Below are 23,895 nucleotides of genomic sequence, written 5' to 3'. Positions count from 1 at the left end.
AAGCAGCGGGCAACATGCAGTTCCAAGGCTGTCTTGTTTTGGTTGTAAATTTTATTATGGCCTTTTGGGAATAATATAACTTAATAAGTCATTGATTAAACTATGTTATATATGTATGCATGCAGCAGAATGTGGTGGCCAGCCTGCCACAACCAGGCCCTCTTGGCAGTCATCGTTCTGACTGAGAGGTGGTGTGGGTGTCTTCAGGCACCCCCTGACTGCCTGGGCATTTTCTGGACTGGCAGGGACTTCAGCAGTATCCTATTAAGCCATACCGTGCTGCTCTTTTTCTGCAGGGTTGGTGGGGAGGAGGCACATTTGACTTTTCCGGTAGCTCTGGGAGAAGTCTGGGACAGCCAGGATGTGTCCAGGGCAGCCAGTTTGTGCCCTTTTCTAGTGACAAGTTTTATGTCAATATGCTATGTAATATAGAGATGAAAATCCCTTCTTGCTGCCTGTCTCACTGCTGGCTTATGTTGGATTTCTACCTAACCTACAATACAGTGTTTGAGAAACTTTTCTTACCAACTCAAAACCAGTTCACTCTTTCTTACATTTTTAGTTGCCTAAGGATGAAAGGAGATCCCAAAACCCTAATGAATTCTTTGGTGGCTGCTGCTATACAACAGTATTTTATTTTTTAATTTACCTTCTGGTGTCTTCAATGACATAATTTTTACCATGGCAGGAATGTGGATATCCTTTTTGTGCTTGAATTTTATGTCAAAAATGACCCATAGGGAGGAGGAGAATGGAGATTAAAATTTGCCTTGAAGACTATGTTAGCCTGTGTAGTTTAGTAAAACAAATGAGGTTATTTGCTTTCACGTTTTATTGAGGCTATGTTCCAGTTTCATTTCCCAAGGATTGTTAGTAACCTGTTTCTAGTTTCCATCACTGAAATAATTGTGGTTGCTCTCTTTTTTCCTTTTTCCTTAAATTCATTTATTTATTGATGCCATTATTATTTCCTCTATTGTCCATGGAGGTCAGGGCAGCTTGCATGATTGTCTCCTCTCATTTAATTCTCCCAACAAACTTGTGAGATAGCTTGACTGAGAGAGATTAATCTGTCCAGTATAGGGATTTGAACCCTGCTTTCCGCTGTCATTCTAACATTCTAGGTATCAAATGACATAGGGTCTTATGGCCTCCTTCAGACAAAATATCACTTTAGATCCAGCTCCCCTTCAGATGTTGTTCTATGTACACAGAGGTCTTTCCTGCCCTCCTTTTTGCTGCAGTCTTCTATGATCTCAGAAAAGCTGCTCATAATATTTAGGGGAACCTTTTAGTGGTGTATGATGTGACAAAAGGAGATTGGACCTTCCCCCATGAGTGGAAGTACCTGCCAGTGGTGCAAGTAGTTCTTCAGTCCTATGCCCATCACTGTGAAATATATAACCAAAGGTTGTGCCAGCTCTTTGGAAAGGACAGAATCCTAAATGAGAAGGGTAATTGGATAAGCTTCCATTTGCCAAGCTTCCGGAGAATAATTATTTTAAATGTTTATTCACTCTTTCTGCCATTTAAAAAAAACAGATGGGATCCTGTAATTGCTATTAATCCCCTTAAGTGAATTAACTTTATAATGTTAACTTTGAAGCTCTGTAGATTTGCTATTCAAATTTATCAATAACAAATTTCAGTTCAATGTTCTGGATAATCATTATAGCACTTCACTGGAAGAGTTGGTGTAATCAAAATTAAAAAATAAACCCTTGTAGCCCTGAAAAATAAGGAACTGGCAAGTAAACTGCAAGTACTGTTATATTGAGAAAAATATATTTATTCCCCCTTCTAAGAGAAGCAAAATATTTTTGTGGCATTTAATGTTTCATTTGTCTCCAGGTCTCAGTTATTAAATCATAGGATCAGAGTTGGAAGGGACCTCCTGGGTCATCTAGTTCAACCCCCTGCGCTTTGCAGGACACTCACAACCTTATCACTCATCCACTGTAAACTGCCACCCCCTTGAACTTTCTCAGAATCAGCCTCTCCATCAGATGGCTATCCAGCCAGTGTTTAAAAATTTCCAAAGATGGAGAACTCATCACCTCCCGAGGAAGCCTGTTCCACTGAGAAACAGCTCTAACTGTGTAAGAATATGATTCTTGATGCAGTTTCTTGTGTAGAACAAAAAGATACTGAAGCAGGTCATTGTAACATGATGAGATGCAAAGGCATATCTGCAATGTAACTGGATAGTTTGTATTAGAAAAAGCTTGGAATTATTGCATAGACGAAAATGTGTTGCCAGACAATTGCTGCTTGGACTTATGTAAGACAGTAATGGAAAATGTGTTTTCTCATCTTGCTTTTCTGTTTGCGGTCTCAATGTATATGAGATTGTCATCCTGTTAAGTTATTTTAGGATGATAAATGATTAATAAAAAAGATACCCTGCTTTTTCCTTGGATTTGTGTGCTTTTCCCAGTCACATATCTCTCTTATTGTGAAGTACATCTTTATTGCTTATTGCTGTAGTTGGAGGTTCTGTTGATATTCTGTTGACAGTGTTGGGAATCTCACATTGTAATTGTGAATTTCACATTGCAATCACTGTCTCCATAAAGCTCGTTTAGCACCTGTAACCCATTGCACTGCACTTTCGATCCTAACCATATTTTTGAAATAGTCATGGCAACTTTTTTGAGTGCTTTAGAGTTAAGGGTTTTTTTTCCCTAGCTTTAAGAGTAAAAAAAAAAGAAAGGAGGGAAAAAAGGCCCTCATTGAGATTGAGGCCCACAGGGCTGATATGTCAGGGCAAAATTGTACACCTGGAAGTTTGAATCAAATCAGTGACATGTTCGTTTATAATGAACAAGCTAAATAAAGAATTTTATTAAAATGATGATATAAGGACTTGACCAGGGAGAATGAGATCGTTTCCCGCTTGTTCTATTGAATCATTAACTAGGCAGAGATTCTAGGTATATAATATTGGGTGGCTATATAACATGGCTGGTTTCTTTGATGAAGACAAGTTTTTGTCATTTTCAATACCAACCCCTTCACATTTTCAAATTTTGAAGGTTGATCAGCCGTATTATTTGATTCTGTCTATCATATGCTTTTGAGTCACCTTTTCATGCTCAAGAAATTAATAGGATGTAACTCAACAATGATGATGTATATGATTTCTTAAGATAATATTTACTTGTATTATAAAGTAGTCATAGTTCAGTGTCTTGATTCTAATAAAATAAATTTTCCTTCATATTGTTTGTATATAGTTAAATTATATGGTTCTGTTTCTAATGGCAGAGCCTGCTGCTGGTAGGAGGAGAGTGCTCTGATGGTTGGGAGGTTTCGCTGTTAGCAGAATGGAGTTGTAAAATCCAGTGGTGTAGTCTGTAAAATCAGAATAAACTAGTGCTCGTATATTTCTTGTCAGTACGTTTATATTCTTTTTTTTTCTTTGTCAGATTTTGATGTGTCCGGAACATGAAATGGAGAGAGTAAATATGTATTGTGAAATATGCAGAAGGCCTGTTTGTCATCTTTGCAAATTGGGTGGCACACATGCAAATCACAGAGTGACTACCATGAGCAGTGCCTACAAAACACTCAAGGTAAATGGGAATGTTTATTTATTTTTTGGTTGGAAATGAGAAAAAGGATTATATTTATTGGTGTAAAAGCAAATTTAGATCACAGATCTGTGTTCACGTTCATCTTTGCCAATACAAGTGTTTAAACTATGCATAGGTTTGTCTTTTCAGGCCTTGTTCTTGGGCCTCAGCTGGAGGCAAAGCATCCATTGGATAGATTAGATATTTGTACCAAGGAGTGTCTCTGAAAGAAGATGCTAAGCAGTTGGTAGCTGATCACGTCCAATGCTGCTGTAGTTGGACACAGTCACCAGGGATGTGGTGGTGATAATGAGGATGTGAGGGGTGGTAACAGAACTACTGGCTTTGTATGGGATGGTTGCAAGGTTAGTGGTAGTAGGAGAATGGGGTTGTGGTAAAACCTAAGAGTTAGGATCAGCCCTGGCTGTGACCCACCAAATATACCAGCTAAATGCAGTTACTTTAGTCACACTTAAGCACTTGGACATTCCTTATGAGATTTTGACTTTGAACAGCAGACCCTTCTCCCTCAGAGTCTCATCGAAACTTTAAAAAAATTCCTGTCGATTTATGAAAGTGTTTGCTATGAGGCAGGGAGGGCTGCTGTTTGAGGCACATAAGAAGAGCCCTGCTGGATCAGATCAGTGGTCCATCTAGTCCAGCATCCTGTCTCACAAGGTAGCCAACCAATTTTTTTGGAGGGCCAACTACCAGGCACAGAGCCTGAGACCTTCTCCTAATGTTGCCTCCTGGCACTGAGTACTAACAGTTTAGAGCCTCTGAATGTGGTTCTGCTCAAACACCAGGTCTTGTAGCCACTGATAGATCTATCCTCTATGAATCTATCTAACCCATTTTTAAAGCTGCCTGTTCCTGTGGCCATCACTATATCCTCTGTCAGCAAATTTCACATTGCAATCACTCTCTGCATAGGCTTAAAGTCTGTTTGGGACCTGCAACCAGTTTCACAGTACCTTTGATCCTGGCCATATTTTTGAAATAGTCATGGCAACTTCCTTCTGAGTGCTTTAGAATTAAGAGGGTTTCTGCTGGCTTTAGCTGTAAAAGAAAATCAAATACAGTGGGTTAAATCCTGTTGAAGAGATCTGTGTGGGCAAGGATTTTGCTGATTTACTCGCCCCATCCCCATGGTGGCATGGAAGCCCTCCAGGTTTCCCTTCATGATACTTCTGAGGTTCCCTCATTCCTAGGAGCAACAATGGAGGAAGAGGAGGCAGGGGAATCTTGTTTCCAAACATGGAAGTCCTGCTATGCTCAGGAATTTAGATGGGATCCAATCCATTTGTTTCATAACTAGATATATTTAATTATTGTCGCTGAATATAATCAACACTAGGTATGACTTGTAAAAGCCTCATTTTTTAACATATCATAAATCGTGTATGTTTCAACTATATTTGAGTTCTTATGTAAGAAATATATCTTATTGTAGGATGTACGATAGGTAGTTTTGATGGAAAGAGATCAGAGTCAGTACGCAGACCCTGCGTGTGATGCCAGTCAGTCACAGATCTCAAAGTTCGCTCTTGGTCACACGTTCACACTAACCTTTAAAAACCTCTCAGTTGTTCCATGCAGCTCCAAATGCTGTGAGGGGAACAGTTCCCTCTAGTGCTGTTTTCAGAAGCAGAAATAGCCTCAGTGGGCATGTTTGGCCTTTCCTTGGACTTTAGGGGCCCAGAATACAAAAGCTGGTGTTACATAACTCCCTTGTGATGCAAGACCTTTAAAGACTGAGAGAAGAACTATGGATGACTTTAAAGTTGTGTTTAGTTATTCTCTCAAGAACCTTTTTTCACTTGTGTTATCCACACAGCTGTTCCAGTAGCACCAAAATGATAGCTGGGGTGGTGATCTATAAAAAACACATAGAATGGGACATGCACCCTGTTGATTCATAAGGTCTACTGAGAAAGTAGTGAAGCACAGAGCATTGGATTTCTTATTCATAGATTAACTTAAAATGTATAAATAAAGTTTACTTTTTCTAATCAGTATTGCTTATATTTATACTAGGAGAAGTTGTCAAAAGATATAGACTACCTCATTAGTAAGGAGAGCCAAGTAAAAAGCCAGATTACAGAACTTGGTCTTTTAATGAAAGAAACAGAGGTAAGAATTTGCTTAGTGACATAGTCAAACTGCTTTATGATTCAGCTATATTTTAAAATGAAATATTAATTGTATTGTGTTTTGTTGATAGGCTGGCACTGATCAGTGTAATGAGCTAAATAATAGAATTTAAAAATCTGTTTTTTTCTTGAAGGAAAGTGGCTATCACTACAATACTTACACATTTTTGAAATTGTCCTAAATATTTAGTCTTTTCATTTTGAGAGGCACAGTGAACATGAAGCTGTCTACTTGAATTGCTGAAAAGAGCCAGTTTGAAGCAAACCTGGGAAATTTCCTGGGAAAGTTTTTGTTAGTATGGGTTAGTTCATAACCTTGGTTTCTATTTCCAACTGTCACAACTGTTTTGAGAAATCCACAATTTCATCATAACACAACATCTCAGGGCATATTTTGTCATACCTGAATTGCCAAGAGCAACTCTACCTCTGGCTAGGGCACATGTATAGTTGGTCATATATACTTGCTTCACTTTTAATGAGATGTGAATTAAACCAATTTAGCTGCTGGCCCTCTGTAACTTAGAAACTAAAATATCTGAGGTTGCAATTCTTTCCACAAGCCTTGCTAAGCGTGGTAGGACTTGCTTCTAAGCAAGCATGCATAACATCAGGCTGTAAATATACTTTGCACCAAACACTCAGATTTCTATTTCATTGTTCTGTTGGTTAATTAAGAAAATTGTTTTCATGATACTAAGCATTAATTTATTATTCATATTTATATACCGCCCTCCCTGAAGGCTCAGAGCGGTGGAGGGATAGGCAATCTGCAGTGTGCATGCCAGACAGTAGCATGCCATCCTGTTCTCCTTGTTCTCCACACAAGCAGCTGAGATGTGCCTTTGAGGAACTAGGATCACTGTGGGGGCAGGCATAATGGGAGGAGACAGTGGGCAAGGCTTGTACCGGTGGGGCTCAACTCACCTCCAGCGCATCTTAGACAACTACAACTCCATTTCCTCCCCTCCCCCATTTGTCACCACACCAGCCTCTTCAAAAGGCAGTGCATTCTTTGAATGTACAGTTCAAGAATGTTGCCTACCTTGATATGCATAAATAAACCTGTGTTTATTTTTAAATAGTGCAATGGTGAAAGAGCTAAAGAAGAAGCATCAAGCAGTTTTGATAAGTTGTTTGATGTTTTAGAAGAAAGGAGAACAACTGCACTCAGGGCTATTGAAGCTTCCAAAATCCTAAGACTGGAGAAATTGCAGTCTCAAATAGAAGAGTATCAGGGACTTCTAGAAAATAATGGCCTTGTGGGATATGCCCAAGAAGTTCTCAAAGAAACAGACCAGTCTTGCTTTGTTCAGACAGCAAAACAGCTTCATGACAGGTATGTAATTTATTTTCTCAAGTGGCTTTAGTTAATCTTCAAATCATGCCCAATATTTCCTATGACTTTGATGCAAAGAAGTGTGTGTGTGTGTATTCTATGGTTTTTCTGACACCTCTTTCCTCAGCTGTTTCTGAAAGTCATGGTACCCTCTGTAATGGTCTTCAGTGCACTAAGAGTGGCTGGAGCTAGGAAGAAATGAAAATTAGTACCCTGTAATGCAGGGGTTCTGAACCGCTGCCGCTACATGACCCCTATAGCAGGGGAGGTGGCAGTGGTGTGCGTGCTCATGTGTGTGCATGTGTGCTCGTGCAATGCACCTGCGCACACACTGCTGTCACGCATGTGCACACGCTGCCATCGTTCATGCTGGAGGAGGCCAGCACCATGCCACCGCAACCCTCTGGGAAAGGACAAGGGAACCCTGGGGGGGGGGGGTTGCAACCCCCAGGTTGAGAACTGCTGCTGTAATGCAACAGTGGAAATGCTTCCTGTTCATCTATGAATGTTTGGGATTCAGTCATGTGTTTTAGAACTCTTGTGTAGCTTTTTCATTTTAAGGGGTTTACACAGAGTTTCTGTGTGGCCATAACTTTAATAACCTTCACATTCTTAATTCAGTTTAACAGTGTAATTTTAAACTGAGTTAAATCCTTCCTTTTAATCCCATTGACTTTAAAGCACTTAAAAGGATGTAAGTCTGTTTAGGATTGCACTGCAAAGTGCTCAGCCGGCGGTGGCTTCTGTTTAAAAAGACACATTTTGGAGATGGTTATACAGTGAGTGAAATGAAAAGGTGATGTATTTGGGAATCTTACCATTTTGAAAACTCTTTTCTGATCCTCTAAAATCTGTGTGTGTATATATGGTGAATAAACTTTTCCCACATGCAGAATTCAGAAAGCTACTGAATCTCTGAAGAGCTTCAGACCTGCAGCACAAGCTTCTTTTGAAGATTTTATTGTTGATGTAACAAAACAGCAGGAGGCTCTTACAGACTTGGCTTTCCATTCAAGTGGTAAGTTTACTAGGAAGGACTTTCCCTCGTCCTATACTTGATCACAAGTGTTTTCTTTCCAAACAAATTTCTTCTCAAGCCTGTTTTTTTAACCATTCTTCCAAAAATGTAAGCTATGGGGATATAATAATACTAGTGATATACAGAGGCCTAATTACGAATTGGGAAAAATTGAAGGAAAGCAGATCCTGGGTATCTCAGAAGTTACTCTCTGAAGTAACAGAGTTTCACAATCAGACCAACCACAGTGTGTCAGGAGGACAGCCACACTGGTCTGCAGTAGAACAGCTAGATTCAAGTCCAACAAGATAGAAAGTTTTGAGAGTCAAAGCTCCCTTCATTAGATGTATATATGCACATATGCTGTGTATGTTGGAGGTGTTCCCTCCTCCCCCCATCTTGATGACCTTATGTTTTGTCAACTGGCGATGTGACTCCAAAATAATAGAAAAGTATTTTGGTTTTTTTAGAGCCTTCTTACAAGGTGGAAGCGGAATAGTATTAACAGTGCTGCTGTTGGGAACTGACAACTCAGGGCAGAGCAAACTGTAGCAGTTTTTTTCATTCTGTGAAATGACAACTTCCCCTGTAATATATTTAGGATGGTTATGCTTTTATTAATCTTACTAAATGATTTGACTGTATTTCAAATGCTAAAAAATATTCTTGTATGTTTAATTTAGGTGTTGATATACCAGAGATCAATGAGGAACAGAGCAAAATGTATAATAAAGCTTTGATCTGTTGGGATAATCCGCAGAGGGCAGGTTCAGCTGACACCTACATCCTTGAATACCGTAAAGTTAACAAAGAAGAGGCAAACCCCCCGTGGCAAGAGACTGAAGTTTTCAGCAAGAGCAAAGTGATCTCTGACCTTGACACTAATAGCAGCTATACTTTCAGAGTCAGAGGATATAAAGGATCTATCTGTAGCCCTTGGAGCAGGGAAGTTATCTTGCACACTCCACCAGCTCCAGGTACTGTAAATCATTTAAGCAACTGCTGAACTGCTGGTGCTGGAAGGTTACAATTCTTTTAAAAAAGTACAAGTGAGGGACACACAAGGACTTGTGGGGTTGTTTCATTTTCCTCTGTGTCCCCTTCCTGGTATCTCTTCCTTTCCTCATGACAGAACTCACATTCTCCTTTCTTTTGCTGTTTCTTTCACACTTGCCAGCCAACCTTTTGACTATCTTTTCCCCATGCCCCCATCCTTCAGTTTTATTTATTTGCTTCATTTCTATCCCACCTTCCTCTCAGAAGGGGACCCAAAGCTGGTTACATCGTTCTCCTCTCCTGCATTTTGCCCTCACCACAACCCTATCAGATAGATTAGGCCGAGAATGTGCAACTGGCCCAAGGTCTCCCATTGAGCTATCATAGCAGTGTGGTGATTCTAATTTGGGTATTCCAAATCCTAGCTCAGTACACAAGACTTGTTTTTATGTGGTGGCTGCTGTTGAATAGGAGCAAAAAGTCAGACCTGGGTGAGTCATGCAAATCGTGTAGTCACTCAGTGGTTGCTTCGAGGCCTGGCCCTGGTTAGTCTTTTCATGAAAGGGCAAAATAGCCCTGAAATGTATCCTTTCCCTGCCTTTTGCTAACAAACCAAGGCCTGATGATTAGAAATACTGTTGTGGTTTCCTAGAAACTCTCACGATAGTCACTGGTATCTCCTTTTATTATTTTGGCTTTTTTAACTTCCCCATGTATTTATTTGAGTTCAGATTTGTCTGCAAACTTGGGGATTTTCACAGGTTTGTAGAAAGATTTGTTTGTTCATGGATTCAGACCCCAGATTTAAGTATCAATGGATGGGAACACACTATTAGATATATTTATATTTCTCTGTATACATGTGCAAAGGACATGCTTTTCTGTCTTCTGCCAACTCAATCTTCAGTCACAGACATTAGACCAACTTGGTTGTTCTTTCAGCTTACTTGAAATACACATTACGCAAGATTTTAAGGGGAGTTCTCAGGGAACCAGGACAACCATCAGCAATTCCTCTCTCTTACCATTGCTGTCTGAATCTGAGACAAGTGTTGTCATTAGGAAGGTGCCCTTGGTTGATCATTACAGAAGGCTATCACTAGCTATATCTTAGCCTCAGAATGTTTATAGTGGTTTTTAAAAATAGATAAAAGCAGACAACTTGAATTGTGTCCTAAAGAGAATTAAAAGCTAGTGCAGAAATCAGATAATTAGTTCATTGGGCTTATAGTGACTCTCCTTGTTAAAAGATGAGCTGCTGCTTTCTATGTTAGTTCAGACTTCTAAACAGTCTTCAAAGAAATTGTCATGCATCAGCCAACGTATTGGGGGGCATGAAAGGTAGTCGCCAGGTCTTCATCATGTACATTTACCTTTGCACCATAGAGAGTTCGAAATAGAGTGATTTTGGCTTATGGCTGCAGATCCAGAAGCACCCCATTTAGGAGGAAGGAAGGGTGGGGTATACATGACGTAAACAAATAAAAAACAAATTTGACTGGCAGGAAACAGGTAAAGATTGAGTGCTGTATGGAAGGAAGGCAGACAGGTGAAAGGGAGAGAGTATATGGGGGATATCCTCAAAACAATTTGAGGATATGGGGGGATGAGGTTCCCAGTAAAGTTCTTATGGGTTCCTTGCTTTGTCTGTATGTATCTTTTCAATCTGAGAAGCTCCTTCTTGCTAGTTAGTAATGCAGCAAGGAAGTAATGGTTACAATAAAGTATTGTAGTGGTAGTATCCGAGAATGCTCGGCAGTCTTTGTAAAGTTTTGTATACAGTCTACCAAAAACTATAATATTTTGATATCTGATTTCCCCCTTAAGAACTGAATGATAGCTGAATATTAAATGTCATTTTAATATGTACACCTGTTTTTCAGTTTTCAGCTTTCTTTTTGATGACAAATGTGGCTATAACAGTGAGCATCTGCTACTGAATGCAAGGAGGAATGCTGTAGAAAACAGAGCTGGATTCTCTCTGCTTTTGGGTGCTGAACGTCTCCAAGCAGGCTGTTATACTACTTTAGATTACATTGTTGGAGACACTGGCATTATGAAAGGAAAGCATTTTTGGGCTTTCCGCATAGAGCCCTATTCATACCTTGTGAAAGTAGGAGTAGCATCTGACTCAAAGATCCAAGAATGGTTCCACAATTCTCGTGATCTTACTAGTCCAAGGTAAGTAATACTTTTGCTTTCATAGATTGTTATTTCCTGATATCAGAATTATTTGTGAACAAAATCATTTTGAACTTCTTGGCATTGGTTCAGTTTACATTAACTGGATGGTGTGATTTAAGGAAGTTTCAGACTTGTATGTTTGAAATAGCAGCTCCCATGCTGAATGTCTTTTCAAACTGAGCAGAGTTTCAGTTTGTGATGTGGCATTGTGTAGGTTGGGCTCTGCCATTCAAAGCAATAAAGTGGAAAAGTCAATTTGCTTACCATTTGGCTTGCCCATATGATACATGCAAAAATACTTTGGGCCAATATAGTTGCTTGTGCTGGATATCAAAATGGCTGGGGTAATTTCCAGCAAGCTAGAGACTTAGAATTTAGAGTACACATGGTCCAAGACACCATGATTATTTTTAAAAGTGCAAAAATACGACACTACTCATATCTACCTTTCAAATTGGCAGGTGAGATATAAACAAAAATCAGATCAGTAACAATTCTCTCAGAACTCTCTCAGCCCTACCTACCCCACAAGTACCTTTTGTGAGAAGGAAGGAAATCATTTGTGAGCTGCCTTAGAGTAGACTCAAGTGGGATATAAAAAACAACTCTTCTTCCTCTTCTAAATCACAACCTCCAGCGTAAAAAATGTGGAAAAATATCAATGTACACATAAATCCCTTAAGAAGGAAGATTGCCATTTTGCAGTTGCCTTAGATTAACGTGATAGGTGCTCTGCCAGTAGTGTTTGCCAAAAACTTGTACCCCTTTACCTGGAAGAAAGACTAGATTATCTCACGCATATGCTGTCAAGGGGATAAGGGGGTAATCTGAAATTCACATACAAGTCAGAGTTCTGTTCAGTAATAAAAAACGCTTTGTGTATAATATTTTGGGGGATTACATTAGGATCAGCTTTCATTTGGGTAAATATGGAAATTACTTTGTTCACAATGGCTTTTAAAATAGTACAGATAAGTGCTATTTTTATATTTTAAGATTACAGTTGCATGATGCTATCAGGGAGAGTGAAATCAGTGATCCAGAAGAAAAGAGGCTGAAAGAGGAGAAGGTGGGAAGAAAGGAGAAAAGGTGGAAAACTATTTTTTAAAAATAATATAGCTTAGAATTGCAGATACAAAGAAAAAGATAGTTCCTATACTTACAAAAAGAAAAAGGCACAAGGATCTGTTCAAAGCTGTATAATATTCTATGCCTGTGCTGAACCAGAGATGCAGTTATTTGCCCCTCCAACACAAGTAGCTGCAAACCATTTTAACTGCCCTCTCTAGGCTCCACCTCCCCCAAATCTCTAGGAATTTCCTAACTTGGAGTTGGCAACCCTGTCTTCTTTCCGCCCAACAGCCAGCCTCCTTTTTATTGACCCCGATTTAGACTGCAACCCTAAGGGCTTCCTGCCTGCTACAAACATGCGTTCACTTCTTGTGATTTGAATCACTGTTTGTTCTCCTGCAGATAGTAGACATGGGCTACAAGGTGCTTGAATACTGATTGCCCCTGCATCTGTTCTAATTCATTTGGGAGTGGAATTAACAACTACAAAAAGAAACGGCACTGACTTGTCTCATGGTGACCTTTGTAATGCTGTAATGCCAGTGGCTCAATATTAGGTTATTAGCCAGACTGTGTTAGTACTTCTCACCACCATTATTATTTATTTATTATCATTTATGTTTAAACTTCTATACCACTCGCTCCCAGTGAACTGGCTCGTAGTGATTTACAAAAAAATAAAGAGTCAGATAATAGCTAATAAAACATATGGTAAACCCCCCTTAAAAACAGATCACATCCACAAAAGATGGCAGTATCCAGCTGACTAAAAATAAATCCCATCCCGCACCTTGGAGCACTGAACTTGGTGTGTGGTTAAAAATGGCTGGTAGTCAAAATAGTATGGTATAAGCCCCCAACACAGTCTAATACCATGCAAAAAAGAACACGGGGCTAGGAGGGAGGGGGAGACCCGGTCACATACCCCAGGGGCCTTACCCGGCCTCAACCAAACACCTGGCAGAAGAGCTCCATTTTGCAGGCCCTGCAGAACTCAAGAGAGTTCCGACAGGGCCCGCAGCTCATCCGGGAGCTCATTCTACCAGGTAGGGGCCAGGACCGAAAAAGCCCTGGTCGAAGCCAGGTGTGCCTCCTGAGGCCCCCTGGACCTTCAGCACATTCATACCAGCAGAGTGAAGTGATCTGTGGGTGTCATAAGGAGGCAGGCAGTCCCGAAGGTAAGTAGGGCCCAAGCTGCGTAAAGCCTGAAAGCTCAAAAACAATACCTTGAATGTGACCTGGGAGCAAATTGGTAACCGATGAAGTTGTTTAAGTAGCAGCTGAACATGTGTCTACCAGGAAGACCTAGCAAGGACCTGTGCCGCTGCATTCTGTACCAATTGCAATTTCCGGGTTAGGGACAAGGGTAGGTCCGCGTAGAGCGAGTTACAGAAGTGACCGGTGCATGGATCACATTTGTTTTCCCCAATCCTCTGGTACTCATAAAGAACATGAGGATTTTTCTCATTTGTGCTGGGTAGTATGGAGAAGGTACACGTCAGAACTATAGACTCTTCAATCCACATCAAAAGTGCTGAGTTAGGGAGAAATGTAATGCTGAGTGTCTTCTTTATCACAGGGCCAAGGACAATCGCCCCTGATGAGATGCCAGGTTTCTTTTTGGTTCATTGCTTAGGAGAGTAATCTAGGGCTTAATCCTGCTGAATTACAATTATTGGGAGGTGCTTAGAATTTGTAATTTATTTGAGATAATAAATGGCATTCTAAATCTTGCATCATAGGGGTTTTGTATGGGTGGGGTTGGCAGGGAAACAGGATAAACTATTCCACTCAAAAGAAGGAACCAATGACATAATTTTCATAAGGCATGCTTTGTATTTAATATAGAGGTATGTTCTCTGATACCAAACTTCATTTATTTTCAAGTGTAATACTTGTGTTAAGTAGTATCACCTTTGAGATTGTCTTCTGAACTATAGGGTTTTTAAAAATTCATTTATTTTGTATGTTTGGGTGACAGAAGTTTATCCTTGCAGTAGTATCTTTTCCATGAAGTCCTGGATAATAATTTTAATTGCATAAACATATTTTGAAGTCTTTGTTTACAACATCCAAATTTTGTGGAAATTTTACAGTGCCATTTATCATGCCATTATATCTCAAAGATACAAACTTCTCAGGAACTTTAAGAACTCTGAACTGAACTGTTACATTTTTATCAGAGAAGCTCAGAGCAGCATTTAGCATTGCAATTAAAACTGAGAGTTTGTCACCTATCCAGATTGTTTTACAAAAATGGATTTGCCAGATTCAAGCTCTGCACTCTGATTTTCATTTCTACAAAGACACAGCAAGCAAATGTAAAGGGGATAAGGTTATATACATCCTTTGAAATCACACTGGAGTGATGGCTGTTTAAAATACTCTCCCAGTCTATACAAACATATGTAGAGCAGGTTTAAATTTAAAAGGTACTATTAAGAGGCAGGTCTAGAAGAAATAAATACCCACACTTAAATGTGGATCTGTCCTTCCTTCAGTATTGGGTGTTATGCAGAGCTGGATTTGTCCATTCTGCTCCACCGGGTAGCCCCATGTGGGGCTGTGTCTGCACCTGGAAAGGCACATGGGGGAGAACATCAGGTCCTGAAGCCACCCTTGACCCAGCTCAATAGAGGTAGTTGGGCCATTCTTGTGATATTAAAACTGTCGGCCACATTTGATGTGGTCGACCACAAGATCTTGGCCCATCATCTCACCAGGATGGGGATACACGGGACAGCCCTCCAGTGGCTGCTCTCCTTCCTACAGAACTGGATACAGAGGGTTGCATTGGGGGATGAACTGTCCTGCCCCTTCCGGCTCCCTTGTGGAGTTCCACAGGGAGCAGTGCTCTCCCCTACACTTTTAAACATCTTTATGTGCCCTCTGGCTCAGCTGGTGCAGAACTTTGGGCTGGGCTGACATTAATATGCAGATGACACCCAGCTCTATCTCCTCATCCATGGTCATCTGGACACCCCGATGGAACCATTCACCAGATGTTTGGAAGCTGTAGCTGGGTGGCTTGAGCAGAGTTGTTTGAAACTCAGCCCCTCCGAGATGGAGGTCCTGTGGCAATTGAGGAAGGGAGCAGGTCAGGAAGCGTGCTTACCCAACCTGACTGGGATGCAACTTAACATTGTGCCCCTTGCCAGGAATTTGGGGGTGATTATTGACACTCCCCTTTCTATGGAGGCGCAGGTCACGAGGGTAGCCTGCCAGGCATTTTACCAACTACGCCAGGTGAGGCTACTAGTGTCCTACCTGTTCTCAGAGCACCTGGCCATGGTGATCCATGTGACAGTCACCTCCAGAATTTTCTTCTGCAACTAGTTTTGCGCTGGCCTAATCTTGTCTCTTACCCAGAAATTGCAGCTGGTGCAGAATGCAGCCCCTAGAGTCCTCTCAGGAGTATCTTGGAGGACTCACCTACTGAGGCAGCTGAATTGGTTGCCAGTTGTGGCCTGGATCAGGTTCAAGGTTTGGTTCTGACCTTTAAAGCCCTTCATAGTCTGGGACCCACATATCTGAGGGACTGCCTCTCGCCTTATGCCCCCTGCAGAGCCCTATGCTCTGCAGGTACCAACTTACTGGTGGTACACGGCCCCCAGGAGGTTCACCTGGCCTCAATTAGGGCCAGGGTGTTTTCGGTCCTGGCCCTGAGCTGGTGGAATGAGCTCCCAGAAGGAGCCCTGCAAGAGCTTTCTGTGTTCCGCAGGGCCTGTGAAACGGAGCTTTTCCTCTGGGTCTTCAGTTGAGGTCAGGGCATTAGATCATAATTGGTGGTGGAATGCCAGTACCCCTAGATTGTCCCTTAAGGCGCAGAGAGGGTGTTGTCTGATTCAGGAGGAGGATAGGCTTTTTTGCTACCGGAATAATATGTTTTAATGGGGGAACTAATGGTTTTTATGTATTTTATGTGGGGTAATATGTAACCTGCCACGAGATGGCCTGGCTGATAGCAGTGGGCAATAAACAACAAAAATATGGATCAAGGTCTTGCAATGATTTTTAAAGATTGCCATGTGCTTTTAAAATGGTGTTGGCAGCTATGGGATAGATCTGTGCCTGCAGTCAGTTCTAGTTTAACTCTAAGGGATTGATCCTTTAAACAGATTTTTTTGTTTTATGCTCTATTGAGTTTGCATGCTGGGTTTTAATAACTTTTATGAGGTTTTATGTTCTTTTTATGTTTTACTTTGGCAGGTTTCCTGGAGAGGTAGCGTAGAAATTTTCTAGATAAATGAATGTTAGTGTGCCATACTTTATTATTTATTTATTTAGATTTTTATACCACCCTTCCCTACGGCTCTGGGCAGTTTACATAAAACATTTTGAAACATTTACATAGAACACTTTGAGAAGTTTGCTGGAATTTGTAGCTAATATGACATTATAATATAGCGCTTATAAGGAAATGGATGTGTTGTTGTTCTAGATATGAACAAGACAGTGGTCATGACAGTGGGAGTGAAGACATCTTTGTTGAGTCCTTGCAGCCCTTCACTCTGGTAACTCTAGGTATGAAGAAGTTCTTTATTCCTAAGGCTTCTCCTGCTCCTGCTGCTCCCAAAGACTCCGTGAATAGAATTCTTCCCATGCCATCATGCATCGGCATCTGCCTTGACTGTGACAAAGGTAGAGTTGGATTCTACGATGCAGACCGGATGAAGTGTCTTTATGAACGTCAGGTGGACTGCTCTGGAAAGATGTATCCAGCTTTTGCATTGATGGGAAGTGCAGGAGTTCATCTGGAAGAAACAATTACAACAAAATATTTGGAATACCAAGATGAAGACATGTGATGCCCAAGGTTCCATCTTTAACCTAATGTCTTAATTACATCATATCTCCTAAGTGCTTCGCTGCACGACTGCTTTTGAGTCATTCTGTTTCTGTTATAATTGTTGAGAGAAGTTTCCATCTTTGCTAACTGTCTAGTCCCCAGGAAGGTCTTTCTGCACTCACTCATTCTGCCTTTTGACAGGCTGTGATCTTGGACATTGTTCAGAAAACAACTTGGGATTAGCAGCCACATTGCCTTTTTACACGCTGGAAACCTGCCTGCCTAATTTAAATCCATTCTTAGCTGGCACTGCTGGCATTCACATTCCATTTTTAAATGGAAACAGAATCCATTCAACGGTGCATTTCTTATGGGTATACATTATGTACACTCCTCATTTCTAAAGGACCCTGTTTTATCTACAGTGAGTGGTCTGGTGTCTCAGTAAGGATCCACTGGGTATCAGAACTGGATAATGTATTTTTCATTCTTACAACGTACATTGCGAATCTATACCATGACTATGTGCTGGTGACGTTTGGGTAATGTATATTGAATATGGATCGATAACAAGATACATATTTATATCTTCGGTACTGTAGGTTATGTCCTATATACTGTATATTTAACTAAGTGCAATTTATCTTGAAACATCAGCATTTGATGTTTAAAACTCTGAGTATGTAATAATATTTAGTCTTATGGTAGGGCATAAAAACACAGGCACAAATAAGAATATATAGGTTTTAAAAAAATGGAAGTTTCTGCAGTGTGATATTGCTTCATTTTATACGGTAACTTTATAAAAAACAAAAAGCCCATAAAAATAAAGAGTTTTAGTGTGATTAGAATAAAGTGCACTGATAATTAAGTGTGAGAGATTTTGCCTTAAGGTGTTGTCATCTATTAGCTAGAAATCAATTCATTCATCCTTGTTTAAAACTCCATGTAGTCTGCTTAGCTTGTGGGAAATGTTCAAAAGCAGACTGGAAGCATTATTGGGATAACTTCCCTTTAGAAACAAATGTGTGTAGCTTGTTTTGCTAAATATTGAGAAGAATGTTGAACATGTAAGCAGGCTTTCAGAATTTGTAGGCATTCTGGATCATATACTATAGCCCCCAAACATAATTTTAATTTCTGTTAACTGGTGAAATACTGACTTTGCTGTAACTTATTTATTGTATAGTGAAATGGTATTCCATTTCAGAGAATCTGTGAATATAATTTTATCTTCAAGTGGCTTTGAACACGTTTGCTATTTCTGTGTGCTACTGCTAGAATTAAAAATGTGACTGGTACTTGGGAATACATGGAAAGAAGTGGTGCTTTCCCTTCATTTTAAGGGACCAGAGGAAAGTCTATACACCAAGCTTTGCAGAAGAGGTTACTGACTGTCCACCCAAACGGAAAACTTTTCTCGGCTCAAGTATGCTGAGCTACCCAGAAGCATTTTGTTTTGTGTGTTTTTTTAAACAAACAAGTTTCTACCTAAAGAAAGAGCACTTTATATACAGTCTAAACTAAAACTTGTTAGATCATTCATCCTGTGGCTGCTATAGCTAACAAGCCTCTTAGTGTGACTACTGTGTGATCTGCAAAGCTCTCTACACACGTATATCATGTCAGCAGTTTCCAAAAGGATATTGAAAGCTTTAATACACACCACAAGGCCTTGTTCTGAAAGTATTGTGAAGTTGGAATGTAACTTTCTCAAGACTTTTAAAAAATAATAAATGGTGAAAATAAAATTGCCTGTATTATTACACCTTCCTTTTACTGCCAGGATGACAAATTGTGCTCAGTAGTGGTTGACTGTTTAGTTGCTAGTAGGAACAAACTGATTGCATCTTATTTTCAAGTTGCAGATCAGAATATTAATCTTTGTACAAATGTGAAGTCAAGCTATTGTAGGGTTTTCCCCACATTCCATCAAAAATGGCATCCTTGATAGGCAATTGTTGTCTTGGCTTGGAAGCAGCTGACTTTAATGAATACTAATGCTGCATTCTGAAAGTATTATAAAACGTTATAGTCTACGAAAGTCGCATTACATCACCAGAGTTACCTTGTGTCATGTTATGTATCAGAACTTAAAAATAATTTTAATTGAATTAAATTAAAATGTAGCTTGTCTTTGTATATCTCGCTATGATCTAGTACCCTTTTATCTTACTCTTCCTTTAAGGAACTCAAGGTAGCACGCATTGTTTTTTCCTCTCCATATAATATTCACAACAACCCTGAATAGTTTAGGCTGGATATGATTGGCCCAGTAGGAAAACCAGCCATATTAAAAAAAAAAGAGGAAAAAAAAGAAAATCCGAATGACTATCCTTCCATGTTTGTGCATTTTTCAGCCCAGTGAGAGGTTTGTGTAGATCAGAATCACAAAGCAGTAAATGCAGAAAGCCATGCATCAACCACCTAACATGATTAACGAAGCATTAAAAGCCTCTCCCAAAGGTGATGTGCATTTTTCCTATTGCTGTCTGTTCCAAAGGCCACCACCAAGAAGGAAGTGCTCTCTCAGTCATGGTACATATTTGGTGAATGGACAGCCTCAGCGGGGTTTGTTAGGCGTGTGTTGTTGCATGGGTTCACGTGACAAGAAGTGATCCTTCAGATTTGACTATTAAGAGCTTTATAGGTTAAAAAGCACGTTACTTGAAAGTTCTTGAATTTACTTCATTTATATCCTGCTTGTCTTCTCTATAGGAGCCAGAATGGCTTACAACATTTCCCCCCTTCTCCAATTTATTATCACAACAACCTGGTGTGGTAGGTTAAACTGAACATGCGTGTGACTGTCCCAAAGTCACCAAGCAAGCTTTCATGGCAGAGAGGGAATTTGTACTTGGGCAACACAGATCTTATCCTGACATTCTGACTGCTACACCACATTCAAATAGTTTGAGAGCCAAAGTATTCTGACTGCATTTGCTATTCAACACTAACCAGACAGTGGATGGCCACAATTTGTGTATCATAAATGGAATAGTAATCTGACCTGGAGGTTGCAAAGGTCACCTGAGGCCAGGTCACCCGAGTCTATGAGGGAAGTTGGTCTACAATCCAGATGCAGATTAAAAAAGGCATTCATAAGAATGGCACCAACTTAGTTCTCTGATAGTAAAGCAGGTCAAAGAGTATCTTAGATGCTTCACCTGATGTCACAAGAATACCAACTATCAAACCTGATCAATCCTTCCTAGAATATTATTATTGGATTTCTTAAATTCCTCTTCCCAATAGGGGCTCAAGGTGGTTTACAACCTGTTAAAATGCTTACATACTTTTATAATTTCATGTATATTAACAGTTTATAACTAAAACTAGGAACAAAACCTGTTGCATTCAGGAATACAACAGGTGCTAGATTGGGGGGTAGTGGTGGTAGAAGAACTCTGCAGATGGCCTTGGAAAGGCTGCAGTCTGGAGGCCCCCAGGTAGGGAACTCACCGGCAGGGGCAGTTCTCATGCAGCAGGGATCTGCAGCCTCGGAGGGAAGTGGAAGGAGGAGGCGGTGGTCAGGGGTGGGAGATTGACAGACAGGAAGCCAGTTGGAGGAAGAGGCACTTGGGCAGGACAGCTGCCCTGAGTGGGTGTTCAGCACTGAATGGCACTTATGCCATGACACCAGCTCCTCCTTGGGTCTAGGCCTTACAAGAAATATTAAGTGGAACAGATATTCCTCTCCACCTGGCAACTAGTTACTAATTTACTATCTGATTACCTCCTCTCCCCCCACCCCGCAATGTTCCTGCCATCATTTCATTTTCTGCCTGGTGGGTACGGCAGGTTTCTCAGTGGTATGGATGATGAAGAAAATGGGGAGGAACTATAGGGATTGGAGGGAGCCCCTTTCAATAATCATCTTGGCCTCAACCATAGGCCTGGTGGAAGAGTGCCACCTTGCAGGCCCTATGGAACTTTAATAGCTCCATCAGGGCCATAGGTCTTAGGCAGCAATTTGTTTCACCAGGTTAAGGCCAGGCAGATGTCTTTGGAACCAGAGACTAGCAGTAGTTTGCACTAGATGACCTAAGTGCTCTCTGAGGGATATATTGGGACAGATGATCCTTCAAATATGCAGATTCCAGACTGCATAGGGCTCTAAAGGTATGCAGCAACACCTTGAATCTGAACCAGAACTCTACTGGGAGCCAATGCAGCTGTTGTAGAACTGGTAAATTTGTGCCCTCCATGGGGTCCTTATTGGAATCCAAGCAGTAGCATTCTGGACCAGCTTTAATTTCTCGGTCAGGGGCAAAAGTAGTCCCGTGTAGAGAGAGTTAGTAATCTAGCCTGGAAGTGATTATTATACAGATCACTGGCATTGTGTGGTTATCAGCAACATATAGATCTAGTTTAGCTATGTGGTTCAAAAGTTCATGGATTCTATAAAATATTAGAACATTTATTTTATTGACAGATATTTTCAGTGTTAATTGTTGTCCCTTGTACTGCTGGTTTAGGGTGGATTAAAAGTTTACTAATTATTACAAACAATGCAGAAATAGAACATCCTTTTCTGGTATGACACTAAAAATTTAAATATTGTCTCTTAATATTCTGGCTGTAGGTTTATTCTAGTACTCTTCCCCAAATTAAATTGTCACAGACAACAGTAATACTAGTGTAATCAGAGGATTATTGAAGATCTATGTTTATTTTCATTACTCCACTAAAGTTTTGTTGAACCCATCAATAGCCTTTTATTGCATCAGAACATTATTTTGTCATGGTACTATTGTCTGTTCACAGACAATAGTATACTAAAGTTGCAGGCAGAGATCTTTCATGTTTCCTAACACCTAATCCTTTAAACTGGAGATCAAATCTAAGGCCTCCGATACACAAAGCAGATGGCCTTCACTGTCCCTTCATCAATAACTCTATCTTGTGTCATTCTCTTCTTAATCTATTTTGTGTCTACCTCCTATCACTGTATCTCACTCCAAATTGTGGAATATCAAAAGAGTAGACAGTAGAAAGATGGAGGATACTCATTTAAGACATGCATACAAACCAGTATTACTTTGATGGATGCCTTTTCATTAATCATAAGGAATCTCGTTTGAGTCAGTTTTGACACAACTTTGAATAAACTGCATATTAGAGTTAATGCACATATTAGAGTTAATGCTCTTTGTTTTACTCTCTGCATGAAATTATCAAATACATTTCTACCCAACCCTCAGTCTCTTGAGTAAGCTAAAGTACAATCCTAAGCAACAAAGCATTCAAAATGTGTTTTGAATGTGGGAGAGGAGATTAATATTTTCTCTTTTGGGATATTAAGCTATCTATTTAGAGGATTATTGAATTGATCCATCTTTCCTTAAGATTGTCCTTAAGACTGTTTTATACCCTAGTCTAGTCTTCCTAAGGTAGTTTCCAAATTCCACCCAGCACAGGAAATTGTCTTGCCAGTAATCTACCCTACTGTGCGATCACAGGCAGAAAAAGCCCTACATATTCTTGACGTTGGGAGGACCCTCTATTACTTATAAAGATCCAAGACATTTTGTAGGGACAAAACAGTGTTTATTTGTTATTGGGCCCCCCAAAAGGGTAAAGCTGTTTCAGCCCAGTCCATGTCCAGATGGCTGGTAGTTGCCATCCATTCCTGCTACAGGGTATTGGGAGAGCTGTGTCTGCTTGATCGTAAACAATTTGGCTGACAATTTCATTTATCAAATGGTAGATGAACCTACAAGAGGTTCAGCCATACTGGACTTAATACTGACCAAAAGGCAAGAGTTGGTGGATGAGGTGAAGGAGGTGGGGACCCTAGGGGGCAGTGACCATGTTTTAAATCCATTAGCTGCCTTTACAGCCTTTATGAGGGCAGAAAGGCAGAGTATGAATTTTAAAAATAAATAATAATTGGAGGGGAGTAGGATCCTGCAGACTCCAACTGCTCAATTGTGCCTAAATGTGATTGGGCATGGAGCATGTGTGCACATAGATCCTGGGCAGATGACCCGCTCAGCCTAGGAATGTCTGGGGGTGTCTGGGGTGTTACCAATATGTTCCCAACAGAGCTTCACTTTCATTACTTAAGACAGGCAGTTTTATCTGGTTTCATATAGGCACGGATGAGAAATGGTATTTTACTGAAGTATTTTACTGAAAGCCTTTGAGCTCCTCTGAACTCATGGGCAGGCAGTAGTCAGTACTTTAAAAGGCATGTGTTCTAAAAAGGCATTTCCATCTCTTTTTCAGTAGACAAAAAGCTTGGCATGCTCCTTGCTAGTTCTTATCTTCAGTGGTGAATTTGCTTTTAGGCTTGTACATTTAACAGAAGTTTAGCATGGGCCTTTTGTCGGGGTGTCACAATTCCTCAGTGCCCGCTCCACATGTGAGTTCTGTCCCATAGATCTGTCCCTTTTTAAAATCTCTAAATATTCATTTTAGCAGCAAAAGACCAGCAACAGTAAAATACATTTATAATTGTAAACTGGTGATGCATTCAGTAATGGATGTCCTCTTGCTCATTTTGTCTATGCAGTATTTGAGGAGTGATTCAAAGAAACACGAGGTTGACATTATCAGAAGAATATTTCCAGGTCCTTGGCTCTGCAATGAGGGCCTTCTGTGTATTGACTGCCAACTCCAAACATTGCACCAGGCCAGTCCAACTGTTGATGAAAGGCTCTATTTGTTTAACTAGCCAGTTTAGTTGGACACTTCTCTACCCCATCTGCCTTAACCCCTTTCCTTCTCTGTTTGCTTGGATGCTTTCTTTTGTTTGTCTTAAGGAT

At 40.3% G+C, this 23,895-nt stretch overlaps 1 protein-coding gene across 4 annotated transcripts in view; it reads left to right on the top strand.

Moving 5' to 3' along the window:
• The window catches only part of TRIM36 (tripartite motif containing 36), a 49,133-nt gene extending 30,539 nt beyond the window's left edge, over positions 1-18,594 (top strand). For 2 of the 4 annotated variants that reach the window (XM_077344322.1, XM_077344320.1), the window contains exons 4-11: positions 3,429-3,575; positions 5,613-5,708; positions 6,814-7,067; positions 7,961-8,085; positions 8,769-9,062; positions 10,965-11,262; positions 12,262-12,354; positions 16,778-18,594. In XM_077344322.1, coding sequence (XP_077200437.1) covers positions 3,429-3,575; positions 5,613-5,708; positions 6,814-7,067; positions 7,961-8,085; positions 8,769-9,062; positions 10,965-11,262; positions 12,262-12,354; positions 16,778-17,144 — 1,674 coding nt within the window. In that variant the 3' untranslated portion in view covers positions 17,145-18,594. The remainder of the gene's footprint in view (positions 1-3,428; positions 3,576-5,612; positions 5,709-6,813; positions 7,068-7,960; positions 8,086-8,768; positions 9,063-10,964; positions 11,263-12,261; positions 12,355-16,777) is intronic. The other 2 variants (XM_077344323.1, XM_077344321.1) reach the window with 2 other exon arrangements.
• The last annotated feature ends 5,301 nt before the right edge of the window (positions 18,595-23,895 follow it).

Source organism: Paroedura picta, chromosome 7 (assembly GCF_049243985.1).
Source record: "Paroedura picta isolate Pp20150507F chromosome 7, Ppicta_v3.0, whole genome shotgun sequence".
NCBI lineage: Eukaryota > Metazoa > Chordata > Lepidosauria > Squamata > Gekkonidae > Paroedura > Paroedura picta.
The sequence above is the reverse complement of the archived record's forward strand: the minus strand, read 5'-3'. Positions and strand labels throughout refer to the sequence as shown.